Source organism: Astyanax mexicanus, chromosome 7 (genome assembly GCF_023375975.1).
Source record: "Astyanax mexicanus isolate ESR-SI-001 chromosome 7, AstMex3_surface, whole genome shotgun sequence".
Lineage (NCBI taxonomy): Eukaryota > Metazoa > Chordata > Actinopteri > Characiformes > Acestrorhamphidae > Astyanax > Astyanax mexicanus.
In genome coordinates this window covers 54996503-55022696 of record NC_064414.1, presented here as the reverse complement: position 1 = coordinate 55022696, position 26194 = coordinate 54996503, and the positions used below count along the sequence as shown (strand labels likewise).

The 26194-nt window shown below is 36.7% G+C and overlaps 1 protein-coding gene and 1 long non-coding RNA gene across 3 annotated transcripts; both read left to right on the top strand.

The window, feature by feature from the left end:
- The first annotated feature begins 988 nt into the window (after window positions 1-988).
- On the top strand, window positions 989-13828 carry cntf (ciliary neurotrophic factor). Its single transcript, XM_049480965.1, has 3 exons — window positions 989-1376; window positions 10501-10791; window positions 11616-13828. Exons 1-3 carry the CDS (start codon window positions 1275-1277, stop codon window positions 11793-11795), a joined length of 573 nt encoding a protein of 190 aa, XP_049336922.1. The 5' UTR covers window positions 989-1274; the 3' UTR covers window positions 11796-13828.
- LOC125802874 (uncharacterized) lies at window positions 7896-10451 on the top strand. 2 transcript variants are annotated; one of them, XR_007439917.1, is made up of 3 exons: window positions 7896-9307; window positions 9354-9440; window positions 9486-10451. It is a non-coding gene; the product is annotated as an uncharacterized LOC125802874 (long non-coding RNA). The 2 variants fall into 2 exon arrangements; XR_007439918.1 differs by having other exon boundaries at window positions 7896-9440; window positions 9486-9667; window positions 9713-10451.
- Window positions 13829-26194: the final 12366 nt, after the last annotated feature.

Below are 26194 nucleotides of genomic sequence, written 5' to 3'. Positions count from 1 at the left end.
ATATCAAATAAAAATAATAATTATATTTTCACTTATTTTCTATATATTATTGTATTTATGTATTAACTAAATATTGTTTTTGAGTGCATAACTGACAGAAAACAGCATTCTGATATTTTTTCATCACTGGAACATAATTCAGGGCGCAAAGGGTTAAATAAAGATATGGGAATGGTGTTTATTTGAATTAGATTGTTTAATGCATGTCAGTAATATGGACACTGAGTAGGCAATACCAAACGTGTATATATATAAACGGTAAAACAATCCACGTGAAAAAATATTGTTTGCTTAATTTTACATTTGTAGTACAAATTATTTAATGTTTTATTATACCAGGGCTATTTATCCTACTTAAACAACAGGTCTTTTTTAATGTTACAAAAGCTTATAAACTCAATTGCACTTCGATGAAAACTGAAAAAAAAACGATTTATTTCAAAATAATTATGTTTTGCTTTTTTACTATACATGTATTGTTCATTATATATAAATAACAGTCTTCTTTTAAATGTTACAAAAGTTTATAAACTCAAAAGTTGGACAAATGAATTGGTGCGAATAATTCCATTAATCGATTCACTTCACTTCACAACAGAATTATTTAATTTTAATAGTTTAAATGTACCTTTATAATATAAACGTTAGAATGTTTTATTATACGTGTATTGTTGATTCTACATCAATAACATATAATAATAATCTATATATTTTGTAACTGTATATGTATTGTATTTTAAATGTTGCAAAATGTTATAAACTCGTGAATAAATTCGTGAATCGATTGGATTAACTGACGAATGATTCCGCAAACGATTCACTTCAGCAGTTTGTTTTAATTTTAATACTTTAATTTTACATTTATTAGTAAAAAAAAGTTATTTTTTTTATTATTATATCTGTATTGTTTGTGCTACACTAATGCAGTATTTTTTTAAATGCTACTAAAGGTTCGAGTCAGTTCGACTCGGTTCAAAAGATTCAGTGAATCAGCCGGTTTAAATGAGCGGTTCTCTGGATGGTGGGGCGGTGAATGCTGAGTCCCGCCCACCGGTTTAGGGCTGCTGACTCCGTGGTCGGGAGGAGATCAGACAGCGGGACTGTAGCGGGTGGAGGTCTGAGTAAACAGAGCTGCTCTGCTTCATTCATCAGACACAGCGCTGCCGGGGATCCTCGGCCGGTATGGGGCTCCGGGAGAGGACCGGGCAGCGGCAGTAGCGCTGTGTTTGTGCTGCGGGACGCTGAGCTGAGTGGAGCGGCGGTTGGGGCGGTAGATGGCCGGCAGCAGGCAGCAGGGCTCCGGGGGCCAGGCTGGGAGAGCAGCCGCTATAGCCCGGCTCCTGCAGGAGGAGAGCTCCCAGCTGCTGCACTTATATGTAAGTTTTTAAACTTTTAATCTAAACGTTTCCTGCTGCAGGAGCTGAGAGAGAGAAATGTGTGGAGATCAGCTGAGTGGTTTTTAATATAATATACAGCTTATTAATTGTCATTTAGAAGCATTTATTCGCAGAAAATGAAAAATGGCTGAAATAACAGAAAAGCTGCGGAGCTTTTTTTCAAACCTCAAATAATGCAAAGAAAACAAGTTTATAATTATAAAGATTTATGAGTTCAGAAATCAATATTTGATGGAATAACCCTGGTGGTTTTTAATCACAGTTTTTTTCATGCATCATATTCTCCTCCACCAGTCTTACACACTGCTTTTGGATCACTTTATGACAACTTTAGATCACTTGGCTTGTGATAATCCATCTTTCTCTTGATTATATTCCAGAGGTTTTCAATTTGGTAAAATCAAAGAAACTCATAATTTTAAGTTGTCTCTTTTTTGTCTCAGAGCTGTATATTATAACCCTGCATACTTATAACTCAGCATGTCAAGATTCAAGTTTTAAGTTTTTGTATGACTGTAATGATAATTATTGTAACAACATAAAGTGACAACATAATTTCTCATTCTAAAGTCATTCAAACTATGAAGAAAAACATGAAATGTTACTGTATTTAGTTACCCAAGTGCTTACATATATCTCTATACACACAAGCACTTGATGTCTGGACCTTTTGTCCAAACCTTTTGCTGTTTTATGTGCTCAGAAAAGCTTGAGTCTGAGGCGTGTTCACTAACTAGCCTTTAACCTCAGACCCTCGCCCTGCAGTGCTGTAAATGAATGTATATTCAGTGAGTAAAAAGCCAAAAATAGACACCAAAATAAACAAACAGGTGATCTGAGTTCCTGTAGAACTTTACTGGAACTTCTTACTCCATCCACAGGTTTATGAAAAACATAGTTTGCCATTTAAACATTATATTTATAGAGCTAAAAACAGCTTTTACCAATAAAACACATTACAGATATAAGTAATCACCCAGATAGAAAAAGAGAGTTGAATCAACATTGAGTTTTTCATCTATAATACACTGTAAATGAATTTATTTATTTACATTGACTTTACATTAATTGAACATTGAATCAACGTTATGGTTGTATATGTATGGTTTGTATTAAAATTATACTTACATTGAATATGCATAATATATGTATTCTATTCTAATAGCCTGTTCTATGTTTGATCTTTCACTGTAGAAAGGGACATTTAAATAACAAATCTTAATATTAATATTATTATTCGTAGGTTTTAATGGCTCTTCTGTACTCACAATTAATGCTTTTAGATGAAAGGTGCTCCCAACAAACAATAATAATAATATAAGTATTAAAAATAAGCATTTTTCAGATATGAGATCTGACATGTTTATTTATCCATAATGTAATTCTTATTAGTCATATGCTACAGTTAATTTCTATAGAATTTCACTCTCTTTTATGTGTAATTTTATACCTTTTACTGGTAAACGCCTACAGATACGTAGAATTACTTTATTACCAGTTCCATTGAACTAGTTCTCTACTGTTAGTTCTTAATAGTAAAAAGTCTAATTCCACATACTGTATCTGTAAAGGTAAAGAAAATGTGACTAATGTGACTAAATGACCAAAATGACCAAAATGACTAAATAAACATTTATTTATTTATTTATTTATTTATTTATTTATTTATTAAATTTATTTTATTTTGCATTACATTTGGCAGGCACTTTTGTCCAAAGCCACTTACAATAAAGATGTACATGTAGTAATAATACACATAGATGTTCAAGGTTAAAAAATAAATAAATATTAAGATAGGGCCTAAAGGAGACCAAAGGGAAATAGAGGGATAGAGAAGTGAAGGAGGGGAAGAAGGAAATGAGGTTAAAGTAGTTAGTTAGTTAGAGGTGTTAGGAGAGTAAGAGCTCTTTGAAGAGCTCTGTCTTCAGGAGTTTATTAAAGATAGTGAGAGATTCTCCTGATCTGGTAGTAGAAGGTAGTTAGTTAGAGGTGTTAGGAGAGTAAGTGCTCTTTGAAGAGCTCTGTCTTCAGGAGATTCTTAAAGATAGCGAGGGATTTAAACTTCTAACGCATTAAGAAATAATTAATTACCTTGCTTTTCAAAGAACATATCATTGTTTTGTGTAAATTATTGGATCTTTTCACTTTTTCAATAATTTTCGGTTGCCAAATATTCAGCGCACCTCTGATTACTAATAAACGTTTCATGGCTGATATCTAAAATGATCTGAAATAAGAGTTTCTACTGGTATAAACTGCATTAGAGAAATTTGTAATTACAGTTTTTTTTAGCAGTAAAACAGGTCAGACAGGAAGTGTGTTAGACTCTATAACTCTGCAGCTCCAGTGTGAGCTGTTTATGTGAACAATAATTAGTAGAGCAGTTCAGAGACTGTGGGCTGAAGTTAAACCCAGGTGAGGATCTTTCGTTTTGGTGAAAATAACTGGGCTGAGGTTTTGCTCCAATCCGGCTGTAGTGAATGGGATTGTTCTGGTGATAAAAGCAGATGGTTAGGTAACAGTTCACCCCCTTGTTCACTTCTCCCTGAACAACAGCCAAGTTCTGCTCTATAAAGTAGACGGGAGTGAGAGAGGGAGCGGCCTGGAATGCAGCTCTGGGCTACTGGAAAGATTTAGACCTGAATCTGTAGGCCTGGTCCAGTCAGGACTTGAAGCACAGAAAGATGCATCTAAATATTAAATAAAATATCCTGCTGAAAAAAACAGTATAAACCAGCTTACATTCATGTTCTATCTATCAGTATCCAGAATTGTACCCTAAAACATCAAATTTAACAGCCCTGCTCCCCCAGTCACACCTGAAACTAGTGTTTGAAGATATGACTAACATACAGGGGTTGGAGAATGAAACTGAAACACCTGGTTTTAGAGCACAGTAATTTATTGTGGTGACGGACAGTTCTGGTGGAAACAGGAGAGTTGAGGTGCACATTGAATTCTGCGTGATTTGATCAGCCGTGGTTTTATGTTTTTTGGATACAATCCGGGTTAGCACCCGAACATCCCTTTCAGACAGCTTCCTCTTACAGCGTCCACAGTTAATCCTGTTGGATGTGTTTGGTCCTTCTTGGTGGTATGCTGACGTTACCCTGGATACCGTGGATCTTGATGCATCACAAAGACTTGCTGTCTTGGTCACAGATGCTCCAGCAAGACGTGCACCAACAATTTGTCCTCTTTTGAACTCTGGTATGTCACCCATAATGTTGTGTGCATTGTAATATTTAGAGCAGAACTGTGCTCTTATCCTGCTAATTGAACCTTCACACTCTGCTCTTACTGGTGCAATGTGCAATTAATGAAGATTGAACACCAGGCTGCTCCAATTTAGCCATGAAAACTCCCACACTAAAATCACCAGTGTTTCAGTTTCATTGTCCAACCCCTATATTTATCACTATGTAGGTCTTAATTTCACTCTATAGAATGTCATTTTGATACGATTTGCCTGTGGTGTAGGTAATCACACACTGACACGGCCAGCCTACAGTATTCTATAGTGTTCTGCCCTTTGTGCTCAGCTTGAATCCAGTAAACTGGCGGCAGCTCACTGTAATGAACATAAGGCCCACAATAGTGATTAGCGATAATGGGTATCTGCTAACTATATTTCCGAGCTGAATTAATCACTGTTTGATGTCTTTGTGCTGATTGGAGTGGGAAGGTCATGTGGTTTGATATGATAATCTTTAGGTATTAACCTCACAACACCCGAATGCAGCTGTTTGCCTAATCCAAGCTGTTTATACATTAATATGTGTGTGTGTGTGTGTGTGTTTGTTAAGCTTTTTTTAGAAGATTAGTAAATCTATACTGCTATACAAGATGTACATGTGCCATGAAAATATATAACATATTTGCAGAAACGTAAAATGTGTATAAATGTGTATATACTGTATACCTCATTTATACAGGGGTTCTGTTTAAAAAAGGTGTCATATTTATACACACATTTTTGGCAACAGGTGTTTTAAGATACATTGTTTTTTGTATTTATTAACTATTGATTTCTAAAGTTTATTGGACTTGTTTTTTTTTGCGTAACAAAATTAAGTAAAAGTTTGTGTAAAATTACAGAAAATCAATGCATACTTTTTTTTTCTGCAAAAACTCACAATTCTATTGTAAAATCATGAAATCATTTCAATAATCAGTGTACTCTTATTTTAATCTGATTTTCTAGAAAAACAAAATCACAGGAAAAAATACTGTAAAATATGAACCATCCCTCCAAAGTTTAGAGTGCACTGATAAATCAGCAACCAAACCCTGTGTTCCTCTATGTGTTTTCTCTCCTAACCCACATATCATTTACTTTACAGACCAAACAGCACATTCTGACCACTTACTTTACGTTTATTTGGTTTTTTTTTAATGTTATAAAGAGTTTTACATGAAATTAAATATTTTACATCTGTTAATAGCTTCTCTGCTCGGAAATAATTATAATACTTGTTATTTATTGGTGTAACTGAATGGTTGGTGCTTGGGGGTGAAGCTTGGCGCCCATGTGTGTAACCCAGCCCCTGATCAGGAGGCTCTAAATTCTTAATCAGTGACTTACCGTATCCCTCTCCCTCTCCACGCTTCCCTGCTCTTCCATAATCATCCGGCTCCAGACCCTCCAACCTGCAGGTAGAGATCACTGCTAAAGCAGCGATTAGGAGAATTCCTACTCCCTATTAAACCTTCATAAAATACACACTGTCATATTTGGTTGGAGCGTATTTTGCTTTGATTACAGCATGCATTCACTGTAGCATAGTTTTCACAAGCTTCTGCAATATCACAACATTTATTTCTGCCCAGAGCTGCATTAATTTCTCTCTTAATGATCTTGTATTGATGATGGGAGGTTAAGAGCACTGCTCAAAGTCTTCTCCAGCACGTCACAAAGACTCTCAATAAATATCAGTCCAAATAAGTTTTTTTTATACAACCCTACCTTAGTAAAAGTAAGCACAGTATGGAAAATGCTAATAAATAAATGCAGGTTATCCTACATTTCCTGTCTTTTATTTAATTGCAGACAGTAAAAACCAATATATTTATGTTTAATCTGATCAATTTAAGTTTCTTCGATTGGACCAAATTGAAAACCTCTGGAATATAATCAAGAGGAAGATGGATGATCACAAACCATCAAACCACCAAACTGAACTGATTGAATTTTTGCACCAGGAGTAAAGCAGCATAAAGTTATCCAAAAGCAGTGTGTAAGACTGGTGGAGGAGAACATGATGCCAAGATGCATGAAAAAAAAACTGTGATTAAAAACCACCAGGGTTATTCCACCAAATATTGATTTCTGAACTCTTAACACTTTATGAATATGAACTTGTTTTCTTTGCATTATTTGAGATCTGAAAGCTCTGCATCTTTTTTATTATTTCAGCCATTTCTCATTTTCTGCAAATAAATGCTCTAAATGAGAATATTTTTATTTGGAATTTGGGAGAAATGTTGTCTGTAGTTTATAGAATAAAACAACAATGTTCATTTTACTCAAACATAAACCTATAAATAGCAAAATCAGAGAAACTGATTTAGAAACTGAATAAAAGCTGTATGTTACTCAAACAAAGACTTAAGGGATTTTCACATTTCTCCTTCTCCGTCTTCCCATAATATTATTAAATCGTTAAAGGATTGGGGAGGAGTTTCTGTGTGTAAAGGGTCAGAGCGGCGGCCTAAGCTGAACCCTTGTATCCATGTTTCCTCAGATGCACTGAATCACGAACCATCATTCAACAACCACATGATAAAGAGATTGAAGCATTTGTATTGATTTGACCCTGATATTATCATTTACTACTAAACAATACCACGTTGTTGATTCACCAGCACAACTTTATTATACTTTAATTTTTTCAGTGCTACTTTTTTACTGTGGTGTTCTGATCCAGCCCAAGTCGGGTGATCTGCTCGGTTCTGCAGTGGGAGTTTACTCATTCCAGGCATGCGTTACCTCCCACCTACAACAGCAGAGAGCCAGGGGGCACCGACTGTTCCAGACAGCCCAAAAAGAGTAACAGCAGAGCAGAACGTGCAACTTAGTACATCATTCAGCGTCCAGAGACTTAAGGAGGATTTTAGAGGAGTTTGGCCTCAGATGACCTCGGGACATTTTGCATTAGTAACATTTTATTACAAAATTCTCTAAACCAAACAACAAAAGGTTCTTTAATCAACAATTGAAGTGATGTTTTTGTGATACATAATATATTGTATTGATATTTATTATAGGATTTATAGTTTAATGGACTTGAGATATGAGGCAGATTAATAGTAAGTAGATTCATACTGAAGTCAGCCAAACTATAAAGAAAAACATATGGAATTATTCAGTAAACAAAAAAGTGTTAAGCCAAACAGAATATGTTTTACGTTTTAGATTCTTCAAAGTATCTCCTCTTGCTTAGACAGTTTTGCACATCTCTGCTGGATTTTCTCAGTCAGTTTTATGAGGTAGAATCACCTGGAATTCAGGCTTTCAGTTAACAGCTGTGCTGAACTCATCAAGAGTTAATTACTTGAGTTTCTTGTCTCTTAATGTTGATGTTTGAGAGCATCAGTTAAAGTAAAGTAGTGAAGAGGTAGAGTTACAGGTATACAGTGAATAGTGAATATTTCAGTAATGTTCTAATCCAGATTATGAGAAGAAACAACTACTCAACTAAATAAAGACAAAAAGCAATGTTATGATGGAACTGGCACTCGTCAGGAACATACCAGGAAAGGAAGAGCAAGAGTTTCCTTTGTTGTACTGGGTAGGTTCATCAGAGTTACCAGCCTCAGAAACCGCAAGTTAACAAACAGCTCCCCAGATAAGAGCGCCTATAAATACTTCTTCACAGAGTATTTAGGTTTGTTTAACACTGTTTTTAAGTTACTGCATGGTTCCTTATGTGTTCCTTCATAATCTGATAGATCACTTCACTGTTCATTTACTATGTAGGAAAAAGATGAATAAATAAAAACATTGAAGGAGAAGGTGTGTTCAAACCTTGACTGGTACTGTATTTAAAAAAATAAACTACTGACTCTTACAGTCTGCAGTTTAAATTATGGAATTCTGGACACATTTTAATGGTTTTGTTTTTATTAATGTGTATGTGTTTTCCATTGATTTTCCATTCAATTGATGCTAAATGTAATGTGTTTTTATAATTTGTATACTTTTTCTAATTTTTAATGATTAGGTAAGTCTGTGACTGTTCTTGCTGAAACTCCTCCTCTCCTGCTGAGCAGTTCAGCACTAGTGAACTGTTATTCTACTGTTAATAATGGGTACTGGGCCAAATCTGCTGAAGTGTACAGAGTTCTGAGCCCATGCCCGCTGAGCACAGGAACAGCGGCGGTGGCAGGAAATGCTTGCTGTGATGTGATAAGGAGGATGCCTCTGGAATAGCTGAGGCTCGCCCTCCTCGCACCCGGGCGAGTCAGCTGGCTTGTCAGGAGAGGCTGTAACTCTTGATTTATAACCAGCAGAAATCACAATTTAACACTCATTAAACTGAGGCAATATCACTCTCTCTCTCACACACACACACACACACACACACAGATAAAACCGCACACACACTCACGCAGCGTCATTTTTTGACACTCCCCAACTGACAGCTTTAGAATGTGTTGATGTGTTACAGTGGATATCTGTTTATTGTCTACACAGTACCATAAGTCATGGGACATCAACATATATAAATTGATAATCAAGTGTTAGAGTGAGGTCTGTTAAAAGTGGGTGCATGTGAATTATGGGAGTTGTAGTGAGGGCTAATAATAGTGGGTGCAGGTGAATTATGGGAGTTGTAGTGAGGGGCTGATAATAGTGGGTGCAGGTGAATTATGGGAGTTGTAGTGAGGGCTGATAATAGTGGGTGCAGGTGAATTGTGGGAGTTGTAGTGAGGGGCTGATAATAGTGGGTGCAGGTGAATTATGGGAGTTGTAGTGAGGGCTGATAGTGAATGCAGGTGAATTATGAGAGTTGAAATGGGGGCTGATCAAAGTGGGTGCAGGTGAATTATGGGAGTTGTAGTGAGGGCTGATCAAAGTGGGCGCAGGTGAATTATGGGAGTTGTTGTGAGGGCTGATAATAGTGGGTGCAGGTGAATTATGGGAGTTGTAGTGAGGGCTGATAATAGTGGGCGCATGGTGAATTATGGGAGTTGTAGTGAGGGCTTATAATAGTGGGCGCAGGTGAATTATGGGAGTTGTAGTGAGGGGCTGATAATAGTGGGTGCAGGTGAATTATGGGAGTTGTAGTGAGGGCTGATAATAGTGGGTGCAGGTGAATTATGGGAGTAGGAATGAGCTCCCAACAGGCTTACAATGCAAGTGATAGAGGCAAAGAATTGCCCATGAAAATAAATGGCTAATTTTACACCATTAATAAGCTCAAAGTAGCTTCACACTTCATCAGTAGAATTCTGAAGGCCCAGATATTTAAAATGAGGCACTAAGAACTCTGTAAACACTTCAGGTAGTTCTCCAAGCCCCATAGCCATTATAGCCATTCTTTGCATGTCCAGCACTATGTCCTGCTGAGAGAATTGTGTAAAAACGCTGTATTTTGGAATGCTGGGGGTGAACAGAGGTGGGATCATTGACAAAAGTTCATACACCTTTATTTAAGAAGAAATAAAATAATTCAAAATAAAAAATGAAAAGGGGACACACTAATATTTAAAGCAGTCAAATGAAGAGATAAATAATTAGAATAATAAAGAGTAATAAAAGTAAAAAAAAAGGATAGAAGAGAAAAAAAATCTAAATAAGATAAAGATTTATATAAAAAAAGAAAAATGTAAAAATTAAATAAAATCTGTTAAAATATAAATAAATAAGTTATTGTTGTTTACAATCCAGTATCAGTATAATGAAAATGTTTAAATTAGATTCAATTATACTCCATGGTGACACTAGTAGCCTCAGCCTGATCTGCTGTAAGTCTCTGTTGAGCTGTTAAACTGGTGTTGTGTATGTTTTAAAGTTTATGAGTTAATATGGAGCAGTTGTATTGATAATATTGTGATATTATCTGTAATCTTTGATTATTTATATACCCCTCTCTCTCAGACTGAGCGGGAGTCTCTGCCCGTCTCTGCTGCCCCCGGCGGTCAGTTGGTGGTACTGCCCCCGCTGGGCGCCGCGCTCTCCCCCGTGGAGCGGCTCTGTTTCCTGCACGCGGCGCTGAGCGAGTGCCGCCGCCTGCTGGACGAAGCGGTGAAGCGCGAGGACGCGGAGTTCAGCCCGGAGGAGCAGTACCGGACCCAGCGGAGAACCGTCCTGGACCGCCTGGACCACCTGCTGCACAGCACCGAGCCCCTCCTGCAGGACGGCAAGAGGTGTGCGGCCAGTGTAGCTGAGGTACTTTACCTTAATTTACCTTATTTACCTTTATTTATCATCTTTCATTACCTTTTTACTTTCTTTACATTCTTTATCTTTATTTACCTTCTTTGCCTTTATTTATCTTTACTTATCTTCTTTACATTTATGACATTTTTAACTTTATTTATCTTCATTACCTTTTTTTACATTCTTATCTTTCTTTTGAATAATGTTAAAATATACAATATCAGTAAGTTTGTACAAAGCTTCTCATTCAATATTTTTACATAGTAAATGAATAGTGAAGTGATCCAGACTGAAGAAAAACATAAAGAATCATGTAGTAACTTTAAGTGTCAGTCTGTATTCTTTTGTTTCCAGACTAAAAGCAGAAGCATTTCTGAGTGGAAAAGAATATGGATTAAATTGTGTTTAATGGTACCAGTGTGCTGGAACCACCATCCCTGCTAGGCCTAATATATTCATTCTAAAAACTGGGGTCTCAGGTCACTTTTCGCGGGAGTTCTTCTTCGTCTGGCCGCGTCTCGCGTCTTTACGTACTTACGTCACACGTACAGCCTATGAAAGAGGATCCAGCTCAGTTTTACTGAACGTGAGCGGCTGGTGGAGCAATGGAGACTTCAGAAGGGAAAACTCAGAGCTCAGTAGCTCAGCGCTCTCTCTGACTGAACGCCAAGCTGACTGAAAAAATGTCAAGATGTGCAAATCTGTCATCTAAAATCTGAAATCTGAAATAATTTTCTGGTTTAACACTTTTTTGTTTTCTGTCTGTGTGTATGTCTGTGTGTATGTCTATGTGTCTGTGTGTATGTGTGTATGTGTATGTGTGGGTGTGTTAGATACCTGATGCAGTAGACGGTGGTGTGTTTGCTCTGAAGAAGTGGATTCTGCAGGTGCTGCAGGATATAGTGCATTGGTCCAGTCAGACGTCAGAGGTTCTGCAGACGCTGCCGGTGGAGAAAAGCTCGAGGAGAATGAGGAGAGCAGCTCGCCGACACCAACCCAGACTGAGGAAATGATCCGCTGTGGATAACGTGTGTCTGTATGAGTGTGAGTGAGGGAAAGGGGAAGTGTGGGAAGACACGAGGAGCTGTGAGCATCATATAAAGAGGAGAAATAATTGAAGGAACTGCAGAGAGAAAGAGAGAGAGAAGGTCATTTACACTCAATACTGAAAGAAGATGATGGTATTCTGACTCGTGGAGGAGAGTTCAGGAGCATCCTCTACATGATGGAGTGTATTTTGTTCAGATTTATGATAAATATGAGTAAAATACCCTCTAAAATATCATTTTTGTTGTTTATCAGCTTAAAAATCTGAAACGAGGCGAAATGAAAAATAATATGATAAGTTGCTTCAAAGAGTTCTTTAAATAATGCCATAGAGGAGCTATTTTTTATAAGTGGTGTGTGAGAGAGTGTGAGAGAGTGTGAGAGAGACCTTTAAATTGGAGGTATGGTCAAACTCAACAAAAGAGGCAATGAAAATCATAATTTTTCCTGAGGGAGTTGAGTCAAACTCAGAATCAGCATTTAATATTAATATGATGTTACTATTAGAATTAATATAGAAAATCTTATAATCTTATATTATTATTTAATATCTTACTACTGAAACTCAAAAAGTAAGAGTTTCGATGTGTGTGACTAGGCCTGTCACACTGTATTGTCTCAGAAATACAGTAACTCCAATAAACTATATTATATGTCATTTTAACACCTTCAAAAGTTAGTAACAATTAGTGCAATATGCCTATATCTGACTTCTGTTTCTGATTTCAGAGAGTGTTAATGTGTGTTTTCGGGTGATAAACTTGTTTTTTCAATAGTAATTTTCCACTTTATTACAATAAAACTACACATTTAAATTAGTTTTACCTTGGAGAAAAGCTGAAAGCCACACCCATCTCTAATTTATTAGTAAATAATTTATTAGTAAAGTTATAAACATTACAGACGAGCTGTGGCAAAACAACATATCCCGCCTCCCCATGCTAAATCAGTTCTGTCTGTGTAGTAATTATGAAATTGGCCTGTTTATCTTTCAGATGTATGACTGGTGTTTTTTTTTATGTACGACCTTTGGAGAGAAATTAAAGACTGGGATGTGCCTGGTTGAATATAAATATAAGAATATTCGATTTACAATAAGGGTACATTTATGAACAGAACTTATGGCAGAATGTCTCAACTAATTATTAATTAACACTAGTTAAAACACTATTAATCATTACAACATATTTTTGACTAATCTCAGCTAGTCAGCTAGTAAATCATTATTATTTATAACATTCCTAAGAAGTAAAATGTAGTAAAGTTTATATTAATAACTACTTTACTATTTTACAATGTTTATTACTATTGTAAGTACTAAATACTTCTGTTTGTGACCCTTATTGTAAAGTGCTACTGATTTTTTGTATTATTTTCAGTGCAGGATAAAGCTGATAAACAGCAAATATAATTTTTGTGGGCTTTTTGCTCATATTTACCGAAGGTGCCAGTAATACTGGAGGACAGTGTATTTATGTGACTGATATTAGACGAGTTTAACCCTAAAAAAGAAGAATGTTTCAGTGCATTATACTGTGTTTTCCTTCTAACTGTACTAAACCTGGGTTTCATAAATGATCTATTATAAATGAACCGAACTGTACATTCACAGATAGAACACTAATGTGATTAACTAGTGATTTGTTCTCTAATTTAATGGCAATAAATAACACTTTTGCTGTTCTGAACCTGACATGTGCGCCCCCTAGTGATTGAGAACTCACCGTTCCTTTGATGGACAGGGTTGCATAGCAACAGATGGGCTAAAGTCTGTCAGGGTATACCTACAGATGTGCACCCAAACAGCAGGTGTTTCTGATAAAACGGCCTATAAATGAAGATACAAGCTTGGACTAATAAACTGGCTGCACAGTGGACACTGCATGGGACAGAGCTTCAACAAATTCAAAGAGTCAGTACCAGTCAGAAGTTTAACTTTTTACATATAATTGTTTTCCTTTATTTGTATATTTTTATTAAAGCTGTGTATTGGCAAGAACTTGGCAAAACAGTATGTATAACAATACAGGGCTTATGATTCGATATATAAAATATTTTATGTATTGCAATACTGTAAACAACACAATATCTAAAAAACACACCATCATATTTCTAAAAGCTGAATAAAAGGAAGGTTTTTTTTTTTATCCAATCAGAAAAGTGGAATTTAATGACCGAATACATTTTTAAACAATTGGACACACCTTAAATTCAGTATTCTGCATTATAGATCAATACTAAAGTCATCCAAACTATGAAGAAAATAAAATTGTGTTAAACAGACCAGAATATGTTTTATATTTTAGATTCTTTAAAGTATCTCCTCTTGTTTAGATGATCAGTTTTGAACATCTTTGCTGGTTTTTCTCAGTCAGCTTTATGAGGTAGAGTCACCTGGAATTCAGGCTTTCAGTTAACAGCTGTGCTGAACTCATCAAGAGTTAATTACTTGAATTTCTTGTCTCTTAATAAAGTGTTTGAGAGCATCAGTTAAAGTAAAGTAGTGAAGAGGTAGAGTTACAGGTATACAGTGAATAGTGAATATTTGAGTAATGTTCTAATCCAGGTTATGAGAAGAAAGAACATGTTTAACTAAATAAAGAAAAAAATGAAGGGCAGTCAATCTGAAAAGAAAAATTTTAACAACTTTGAAAGTATCCTTAAGTGCACTCACCACAAAGACAATCAAAAAATACTATGATGAAACTGGCACTTATCAGGAGCGCCCCAGAAAAGGAAGAGCGAGAGTTTTCTCTGTTATTTAAGGATAAGCTTATCAGAGTTTCCAGCCTCAGAAACCACAAGTTAACAAACAGCTCCACAGATAGGAGCACCTAAATACTGCTTCACAGTATTGAGTATTTTTGTTTGTTTAATGCTTTTGAGTTACTACATGATTCATTATGTGTTCCTGGATCACTTTTCTATTCATTTACTATGTAGGAAAAAAACACAAATAAAAAAATTGAATGAGAAGGTGTATCCAAACTTTTGACTGGTACTGATTTTCAGTTTTTGATGAAGCTTCATCCAGTACAGTGTCCAATGAGCTTGTATCTCCATTTATAGGCCGTTTTATCAGAAACACCTGCTGTTCGGGTGCACATCTGTAGGTATACCCTGACAGACTGTAGCCCATCTGTTGCTATGCAACCCTGTCCATCAAAGGAACGGGGCCACCATAGGACCACCACTGACCGGTTATTACTGGGTGGTGGTGCGTTCTCTGGTATGGTAGTGTGTTCCTTTTGGACACACTGTCAGTGGCCACTTTATTAGAAACCCCTTGTTTGTAGCTTAACCTTAATTACAGTATGTACGTGTAGTCTAATCTCCAGCCCTTTATTGGTGGTCAGTTTCTGGGCCATGGATCTCCACCCTAATAATGTCTGGTCAGCGGTGGTCCTGCGGTCCAGCCTTTCCACTGTTGCTGTGATGGATGGGGTTGCATAGCAACAGATGGGCTGGCTACAGTGTGTAATCGTACACCTATGTAGTCTACAGCTGTGCAGTTACATGGTTAGGGTATATGATAAAATGGCCAACCATTCATTCATTCATATTTTCTTCTGAAATTAAGGATATTCACAATAGTTTATCCTGCTTTTGTTGGAATAATTGTCTGTCTCTACAGTCCAGACTTCCTTAAATCTTGCTGTGCGGATGTGATTGCATTCAGCAATTTAAAAAGATCAGCATGCTGGACAATCACTTCTCCACCTCATCCTGAAAGTATTATCTGGATGCCTGGCATTAGTCCTGTTCTATTAGCAATATTTTTCTACACTCTAAACTTATTAGTGTTTTTGTCCAAATTCAAACAAAATTAAGTATTTTGGCTAAACAAAAACAACACATATTTAATAATCAATAATTCACCATTGCAAAAAAAAAAACTAAATGTACTTTGCGTTTTACTATTATTATTATAATTACAATAATATTATTATTGTTTTTGTTTTTCATGTCTTTTCACCTAAAGTTTTTTGGCCAAATACTTGTTGCATCCCTAGTTTTGCGTATGTATTAAGGATAGTTGAGCAAACTTGAGTGCAGTAATGCGTATTTTCACACTTTTATTTATACTGCATACCTCATACTCAAATAGTAGCTAGTGTAATAATTCTTTCAAACTAATTGGGATGCACTAGAAATCTGGGTTTAATCAAATACTTTATAGAGAAGTCAGTTCCCTCTATGCCCATGTTGGCAATATGGCTGGGTGCTTATCTGTTTAAATGGGGAGACATTAAAATACTCTAAACTCAAGATCTAAGTATCTTTTGAACAACATATTTTACATCTTTGATAAAATCTGACAAAAAAACTCCTTGATTCTATCTAATAATGCACAAAAACGTGACTTTTCGACTTTTCGATATGGCTACTGCGCCTGCACAGCTCTCCACAGCAAGGGTCAGCTTCCCCACAAGCATGCTGATTCCCCTCAGCTCTCTGCACAAGCAGCAAGCTGATTGGCTCATTTTGATAAAGGAGAGGACTTTATCCATAAACATGTGCATAATTAGTGTTGTGAGAAATCCCATTCATACATGCGTAAGTGGCCTATCTTTCCATTCCGTTAATACATTTCTGTTTTATTTGAGGATCTAAACCAGGGTTAATCAGACCCACCTCCCTCAGATCAGCTGCAGTCAGTGCTGCCCTCTAGTAGTTAGTAGAGTTGCACGGTGTACCGAAGGTTCGATTCTTTTTCGATACTACGTCCTCACAAACGATTCGGTTCTTTAGCGTTCGATGCTTTCGATACTGTATATAGCCCAGTCACTAGCTTCAAAAGAGTCAAATTAGTAGGCGCGATTTGATTCAGTTCATAAGAAAACTGATTCACACCGCAGCAGTCGGTGTGGCAGGATTCAGATAAACTTAGTGTTCTGAACAAATGAATCGATTCACGCGCAAGCCAGCAGAGCAGCAGCGAGTGTAGAATGGCGACGGCTAAAATAACAGATGTCTCTCGTCCGCGACTTGTGGACAAAACGGGCGCGAGGAGTGAAGTGTGGGAAAATAGTCTGAGATGTAGGCATCTGTTTTTTATTAATATTTTTATTTTTAAATAAAATAACGAAAACTGAAAGTGAAACTAAACTACTTTATTTATTAGCGCTGTTTTCACTCCCGCAGTTGTACAGCGGGGGGTGTTGTGCCGATTCTGTCCGCGAAGCGGGAGTCGGATTCAGTAGCGGATTCGGCACAAGCGCGGCGGCACCTCGCGGTCCGCGGTGTTAGTTGTAAGCGGTCGCGCTAGCCGCAAAATACGACAGAAAACACTGAGGGAGCTGCAGACTTATGTGTGGGACTAGAAAATGAGCACGAGGAGCTAAAAGAGAACCTTTACCTGTGAGTAGCTCACATCAGAACACGCAAATCTCTCTCTCTCTCTCACTCTCGCTGTGTCTCTTTCTCTCTGTGTCTCTCTCTCGCACGTGAACGCCTCCGCGTTTGACCTGCAGCACTGTGTTTAGCTGTTCTTAAAAATCATTTTAATTAAATAATAGTTCTATGCTTCTATGTTACAGTGTTATTTAACATAATTCTGATCATATTTCGCTCATTCATTTAGCAGACAAGCACCCTGATCTCTACAAAGAGCTGAGAAGTCGACAGGTTAGTGGAGTTAGTCAAGATACACTCTGTCTGTAGCTTTACTAAGATTTACTAGCGACTGCTAGTAAATCACGTTAACATGGAGAGGAGTGTGCAGGAGTTTTGTTTTGGACCCGTGGTTTTCTCTATTTCTCCATTATCCCATTGGCTGTGAAACATGAACTCAAGATGTTCACGTTTTCGCGTTTCCATCGCAAATCTGTGGTCAGGCACGTAGCCTGCTTGATCGTTACACTGAAGATGGGCTTATTAAAAACGGTAAACGGTTGATTAATAAAACGGAGCAGTGAGTGTTAAAATGAACATAACATTGTAATGTTCTTCTGTCTCTTTATTTTCCTTATTCAGAACTTAACTTCTGCCCGCCCGTCAGGTTCACATAGTCAGGCTACCATTACCTCTGGTTTTAGTTTTAGTTTTTAGGAAGTGTTTAGATAATTGTTATAGTTAAGGTTATAATAACGAAACTTGTTTTTTGTTCAAATGTTTCATTTTAGAATAAAAACGTTTGCACCGATTGTTCAGTGTTCAATCCAGTTCAGTCAAAAATAAACATTTTATGTTCAGATATTTTTATTGTTTTTTTTTCTTCCAAGTATCGTTTTGGTATCGAGAATCGTGATACTACAGTTGGTATCGGTATCGAAGTCAAAATTTTGGTATCGTGACAACCCTAGTAGTTAGATGAGGAAAAGGCAGTGGAATCCCACAGGGCTCTATTCTGGGCCCTATGAAACTGTAGTTATATGAGTGGCAATAGCTGCATCCCAATTGTTTACCACATACTAATACTAGAAAGTGCTTGTTTTGTCATTTGCATCCAAATATTTACAGTTGCTAAATATTTGGTGCATCCTTAATTCTGAGTATGTCTCATGGATATTTGAGTATACTCAACTTTTGCACTTTCATGTGGAGTATAGTCCATACGTCATACTTAAGTACTAGTTTGACTAGTATGAGTAATTAGTACACAATAATTAGGATGCACCATAAGTTTGTATTTAATACAGGGTCTAATCCAGGATTAGGACCCCCCCCCCCCCCCCCCCCCAACCAAATCACCTGCAGTCAGTGCTGCCCTCTGCTGGTTAGGCCTGGATCTGTCTCACTGCTGCAGAGGTCAACTGGTGTGACTTGGCCCAGGTCACCCAGTGACACAACCAAAAACAGGTGTGTGTGTTCTGTGTGTGTGTGTGTGTGTAAAGAACATGACGTGACACCCCCCAAACACACATATCCCGCCCCCCTTAGATGGCCCGGGGTTCGGACACTGATTTAAGACCTCTGTTATTATCTACTGTACCAGTGTGTGTGTGTGTGTGTGTGTGTGTGTGTGTGTGTGTGTGTGTGTTTGATGAGCTGCACTATGGTGGGACTTTATGAGGGGTCTGGGCAGAAGACTGGGAGATGTACGGGATGGGTCACCTGTCCAGGTGTACTCCACCCCCAAGCAGGGCGAATGTGGCACAGGGCTGCTTCACTAATGTATTCCTAATGTGTGAGTTCTGGATATGCACTGAAATAAATGGTGGTGTCTGAACTGTCAATCAAACCTGACTCGATTCAGTATCTCACTGATGTGTGTGTGTGTGTGTGTGCTCTTATACTACTCTGATAAAGGAAAAGCAGGATGTGTGTTTGGAAGAGTGGGGGTGGAATGTGTGTTTGCGATGTGTGTGTCTGTGTGTGTGTTTGTGAGTGTGTGTGTGTGTGTGTGTGTGAGAGAGTATATGTGTGTGTTAGAGGAGTGGCAGGATGCCTGTGAAAGAGGGGGAGGGGTGTGTGTGTGTGTGTCTGTATCTGTGCGTGTGTGTGTGTGTGTGTGTCTGTATCTGTGTGTGTGTGTGAGTGCATGCGCAACTGAGTTAGAGGGAGAGAGAAAAAAAGAGTGTGTGTGAGGCAGGATGTGTGTGTGTGTGTGTGTGAGAGAGAGAGAGAGAGGGAGAGAGAGAATAGTAGGGGGAGGGGTGTGTGTTAGAGCTGAGTGTGTGTGTGTGTGTGAGGCTAGAGAGGGGGAATGTGTGTGTGTGCGCCTGCGTAGGAGGGAGAATCTGTGTGAGAGTCAGATAGTGTGTGTGTGTGTGGTATGTGTGTGCGTGCCTGTGTGTGTGTGTTAATCACACACACACACACACTCACACATGCGCACACACATACACATGCGCCTTTGTGTGTTGTACAGTGTGTGTGTCTGTGTGTGTCTGTGTGTGTGTGTGTGTGTGTGTGTGTGTGTGAGTTTGTGTGGGTGTGTCTGTGTGTATGAGTTTGTGTGTGTGAGAGAGAGAGATATGAAAGAGTGAATTATTCTGGTGTGTGTGTGTGTGTGTGTGTGTGTGTGTGTGTGTGTGAGAGAGAGAGTCTTTAATAGGTGAGTTTTTTATAAACAGATGGGAGGAGAATATTAACAAACTGATTGTGTGTGTGTGTGTGTTGGTGTGTCAGTGTGTGTGTGTGTTAGTGTGTATGCGTCTGTGTGTGTGTGTGTGTGTGTGTTGGTGTGTCAGTGTGTGTGTGTTAGTGTGTATGCGTCTGTGTGTGTGTGCGCGCGTCATAGGCTTCTAAGTTTGTGAGCGTGAATGTTGAGTGTGATGAGTTTCTGTGTGTTTGTGTGTGTGTGTGTGAGAGCAAGAGAGAGAGCGAGAGAGTGTGTGTGTGTGTGTGTGAGGGGGAAGGGTGTGTTTAGATGTGTGCGTCAGAGGTTAGTGTGGAAAAATATTTTTTTCACTATAAAATGTTTGTTAATATTATTATTATCACTATAATTAGTGTTATTATTAATGGTACTGACTTGTTATTGTATGGTATTGTATATGTTGATATGTCTCTTATATATTATATTCTACTTTCAGAGGAATAATTATAATATTAAAGTCCCAAAATTACCAATTTGGATACTGAACATCATCACCATCATCACCATCATCATCACCACTGTGCCAAACAGTGCCACACACTGTCCACTGCTGCAAAGGGCACCCCTATACAGTCCTGTCCTTTTATTGTGTTACTTAAATGCTCCTCCATAAACATAAACTTTATGATTAAATCACACTCTATAGTTTTAAATAGTAAAATAACTTACATTTGTTCATATATATTTAATATACTGTAATCAACTTTGCTTGGAAACAGAGGCGCACACCCCTTCCCCTCTACTACACTGTAGCACTGGGCGAGACCATTCACAGACAGGGGGGGCGTCTGTGTGTGAGTTAAACTAAATCAGATTATAATTATAAAACTAATGATTAAGTTTATAAATAGTTCATCTTTTTTATCATAAGCTTTAACTGCTCATCATATTTTATGCTCATATATATCTTTAATATTGATATTATTGTTATAATATAATATGTTATAATATGATGGTATGATTCTGCTTTATTATTTTCCCCTTTTACTGGAATAATAATAATAATAAATAAACAAAAATAAAAAGTCTCAGTTTTTATATTTGACTTTATCATTACAACCATTAACTGTATATAAAGTAATTGATTATCTGCATTAATATCGTCATCATCACTGTGCCAAACAGTGCCACACACTGTCCACTTCTGCAAAAAATATCCATTGGCAAAAAAAAAAAAAAAAAATATATATATATATATATATATATATATATATATATATATATATATAAATGGAGAGGTACAGTTGTGGTCAAAAGTTTACATACACTTGTAAAAAAACATAATGTTATGGCTGTCTTGAGTTTTCAATAAGTTCTACAACTCTTATTTTTCTGTGATAGAGTGATCGGAACACATACATGTTTGTCACAAAAAACAGTCATAAAATTTGGTTCTTTCATAAATTTATTATGGGTCTGCTGAAAATGTCACCAAATCTGCTGGGTCAAAAATATACATACAGCAACATTAGTATTTGGTTACATGTCCCTTGGCCATTTTCACGGCAACTAGGTGCTTTTGGTAGTAATCCACAAGCTCCTGGCAAGCTTCAGGTCGAATGTTTGACCACTCTTCTTGACAGAATTGGTGCAGTTCAGCTAAATGTGATGGTTTTCTTGCATGAACCCGTTTCTTTAGCACTGTCCACATGTTCTCAATGGGGTTTAAGTCAGGACTTTGGGAAGGCCATTCTAAAACCTTAATTCTAGCCTGGTTTAGCCATTCCTTTACCACTTTTGATGTGTGTTTTGGGTCATTGTCTTGTTGGAACACCCAACTGCGCCCAAGACCCAACCTTCGGGCTGATGGTTTTAAGTTTTCCTGCAGAATTTGGAGGTAATCCTCCTTCTTCATTATCCCATTTACTTTCTGCAAAGAACCAGTTCCACTGGCAGCAAAACATCCCCAGAGCATAATACTACCACCACCATGCTTGACAGTAGGCATGGTGTTCCTGGGATTAAAGGCCTCACCTTTTCTCCTCCAAACATATTGCTGGGTGTTGTGGCCAAACAGCTCAATTTTTGTTTCGTCTGACCAGAGAACTTTCCTCCAGAAGGTTTTATCTTTGTCCATGTGATCAGCAGCAAACTTCAGCCGAGTCTTAAGGTGCCTTTTCTGGAGCAAGGGCTTCTTTCTTTCACGGCAGCCTCTCAGTCCATGGCGATGTAAAACACGCTTGACTGTGGAGACTGACACCTGTGTTCCATCAGCTTCCAAATCCTTGCAGACCTGCTTCTTGGTGATTCTTGGTTGACTCTTGACCATCCTGACCAATCTCCTCTCGGCAGCATGTGATAGCTTGCGTTTTCTTCCTGATCGTGGCAGTGACACAACTGTTCCATGCACTTTATACTTGCGTATAATTGTCTGCACAGTTGCTCTTGGGACCTGTAGCTGCTTTGAAATGGCTCCAAGTGACTTCCCTGACTTGTTCAAGTCAATAATTCGCTTTTTCAGATCCACACTGAGTTCCTTTGACTTTCCCATTGTAGCTTTTGTAGCTGAGTCTAATCACTGGGTCAAATGAGCCCTATTTAAATGGGCTCATGAGAAGTCAACAGCTGTAGTCAATCAGAATCACTTACAAGAAGTGAAGAGGCCATGACATGAAGCTAATTTGATTGACACAACTCGCTACATCACCAAAATTGACAAATTTTGTTGCTGTATGTATATTTTTGACCCAGCAGATTTGGTGACATTTTCAGCAGACCCATAATAAATTTATGAAAGAACCAAATTTTATGACTGTTTTTTGTGACAAACATGTATGTGTTCCGATCACTCTATCACAGAAAAATAAGAGTTGTAGAACTTATTGAAAACTCAAGACAGCCATAACATTATGTTTTTTTACAAGTGTATGTAAACTTTTGACCACAACTGTATATACTTAAGTTATAAGCTTAATCATCTGCCAATAGTGTAAGCTAATTCTTCAAAATCTAAAAATGACTGTAGTAAAAGATTTTTGGATTAAATTAGGACACATGAATCAGAATAACATTACTTTCTGTGATTATTTTGAGTGTATTTGGAGAGTTATATGACTATAAGGTGAAAAATTTAAGTAAGACTAAAATTAAGATCATTATTACTAAAAGCTAAGCTAAAGTAATCTTACACTAACACTAAGCCTGTCACAATAATCACAATAACGATTTATCGTACAATAAATGAACATGACCTTAATCATTTTTAATAATTGTGATATCGTCTATTGTGTTTATTTGTATGTTTGTTCACATACATAACAGTGAACAGTATTTTATCCAGTCATTCTTCAATAACTGTGACTCCATAACATACACACAGTGTGGACTAAAGTAGGTGACAAAATAAGTATATAATTCTCAAACTTATTATAACAAATGATTCATTAAAATTTAGTTGTCTTCAAAAAGTGTTTAATTGCTTTTTTTATGCTATTCTGTTCTCATTATTTCAGTGGCATTTAATAGTCTTAAAATTACAAAAAAATGTGTAGCGCAATCATTTCTGAGACAATGTATCGTCCACAAAAAAATCTTATCGTGACAGACCTAACTAACACAATGCTTAGTGAGACAGCAATTCTTATAAGAGAAAACAATGAAATTAGATTATTTCACTTGCTAAGATTTAGATGTTTGCAGTGTATACAGTTCATTAAATGCTCTTCCATAAACATAAACATTGCAAAGAAATCACACTATATAGTTTTAATAGTTAAATAACTTCCAGAGGTTAATATTGTTGCTAGTGAAAAAGTAGTAACTGGTATATCCAAAATGGCAGCTTTACAGGACAATGAAAATCCTGTTTAACTTTTAAAAGTTAAATTTAATGACGAAAGGTTTTATTCTGAAATAATTTGGAGCACTTCTGTTCCAGATAAAAAGGACGTTGAATCAACATTGATTTTTAATAGCTAATGCATCGAAACAACATTTATCTCTGAAGTCAGAACTGATTTGTAATCTGTGCATATCATTTTACGTTGATTCAACATTGATTCAATGTTATGGTTTTATATGTTTGGATTGTACTAAACTTTGCTTACATTAAATATGTACTGTATATTTTGTTTGTATTTTATTCTTATAGCTTGTATTGTGTTCCTGTAGTGCAGAATGGGGACATTGTTGTAATAATAATAATAATAATAATAATAATAATAATGTTTTAGGAACACTTTTTTGTCTAAAAGCATTAACTTTGACTGTAGAAGAGCTCAGTCCAACCATTTAACCTTTTAAATGCACGTTGATTTAATATCATAATTTTTACACTAGCAATGTTAAATTAAATAATTAATGTTAATAAATGTTCAGTAAATAAATGTTGATTTAAAGGTTGTTTTTCCATCATCAACTTTAAAAGATGTAATGCAACCAAATAAATGCGTTCATTCAATGTTCTCTGTTATCAGCGTCCATTCATCATGGACTTTGGACACAATATGAAGGACAGCTATTGTGCTCAAATAATGTAGTAACTAAAAATCGACAAAATATACGGTTTACTGTATAAAATATACTTTAAAAAATTTATTTAATCTACTATATAAAATATATTGAATATACTGTAATCAACTTTGCTTGGAAACAGAGCCAGCCACTCCCCCTCCCTTCATACACACTGTAGCAGTGGGAGAGACCATTCAGAGAGGGGGGTGCTGTCACTTTGTAAGTAAAACTAATTATAGACATAAAACAAATTATTTAGTTTGTCTGTTTATCGAAAACATTTAACACGTCATAAAAACGAAAGTTTTTGTGAGTTTGTTGTCTGAAATACATTTTTTTAATTAATTATTATTTTTATATTAATTGCCAGAGAAAGTTACACCCAATGACATGATTTAACTTGAACTAAAGTCCTTAGTTTTAATTGTGTCTCTAGCGTAATATTGTCTATAATCTTTAACTTAAGTCATCGTTTATTCTGTGTTTCTTGTCTCAGTGGAGACAGTAGTTGGCAAAGTATTAATTTCATTGAACAGTGAAACTGCCTGTTTTTACTAAACATAAGTCAATAATAAGAATCTTGAATCTTAAAATGTTACCCAGATAGCAAAAGTATGTTGAGTCAAAATTGATTTTTCCATCTTTGATTCAATGTTATGGTTTTATATGTACTGTTTGTATTGAACTTTAATTACATTAAATATGTACATATTGTTGGTCTTGTAGTATAGAACGGGACTATTAAATAATAATTATTAATATATATAAATTGTGAGTGTAGAGGAGCTCAAGGTTGTCTTTCCATCATTAACATTAAATGATGTAATGCAACTGAATGTTCCTTGCTATCAGGGTAGTATAACATTAGTTCACATTAACAGCTCTAGTATTCTCAAATTACAAATAAAAAATGTCTAATCAAATACATCTATAAGAAAATTTCTTCATTACATTGTCTAAATATGTTTATTCATTTTATTTAATTTTAAGTTTATTTAATTTTTATTGCATTTCTTTTTACAATTTTACAGTATATATTGTATATACTGTATATACTAATTAAAGACAAAAAATGACTTTAAGAAATGATGGTCAGTCAGTTCGAAACATTTTAAGAACTTTGAAACTCAAATGCAATCACTGCAAAGACATTCAAAATTGTTGTGATGAAACTGGGTCTCATCAGAACTGCCCCAGAAAAGAAGACCAAAGCCTTATCAGGACAGTATACGTTTCTCAGGTGGATGTCTGTGAAAAATATTTTACACTGTGATAAAACTCTTGTATCCGGACTGCAATTGAAAAAACAGGAGGACCAGTGAGTTTCTTGGCTTTTTAGGTCACATGACATCGCGTTCAGTAGCTCCATTTCCATTCGCTGTTGTGTTTTACGTGGATCTCTGTGGAAATGTGCGCCCAAAGTGTAATTACGGTGCGTGGCAGTGGACAAATAGATATTTTAATAAACACGAGGAGACAAATCTCAGAGATGTGCATCCGGACGGGACCAAAATTGCCAGAGGACCACGGAGTTAATTCAACCTGTAATTTTCTCAGAGGACATCTGAGAAATACACGTATATAATCGTTCTGGACAGGAATAAAATCACAGAGCACCCCCATAAAAGAGAAACTTACCCCAGGACCCCCTGAAAAACTAATTTAGAGTATTTTGGGTTTTTTAACACTTTTAAATTTACTACATGATTCCTTATGTGTTCCTTTATAGTCTGTATGACTTCAGTATTTATTTATATATTAATGTAGGAAAGTAGAATCAAATTAAATACTCTACACCCCCCCCCTCCGGAGCAGCGGATTGGTACAGTCCAGACTAACCTGCGCCTATATTGAGGAGAAGCGCGAGGC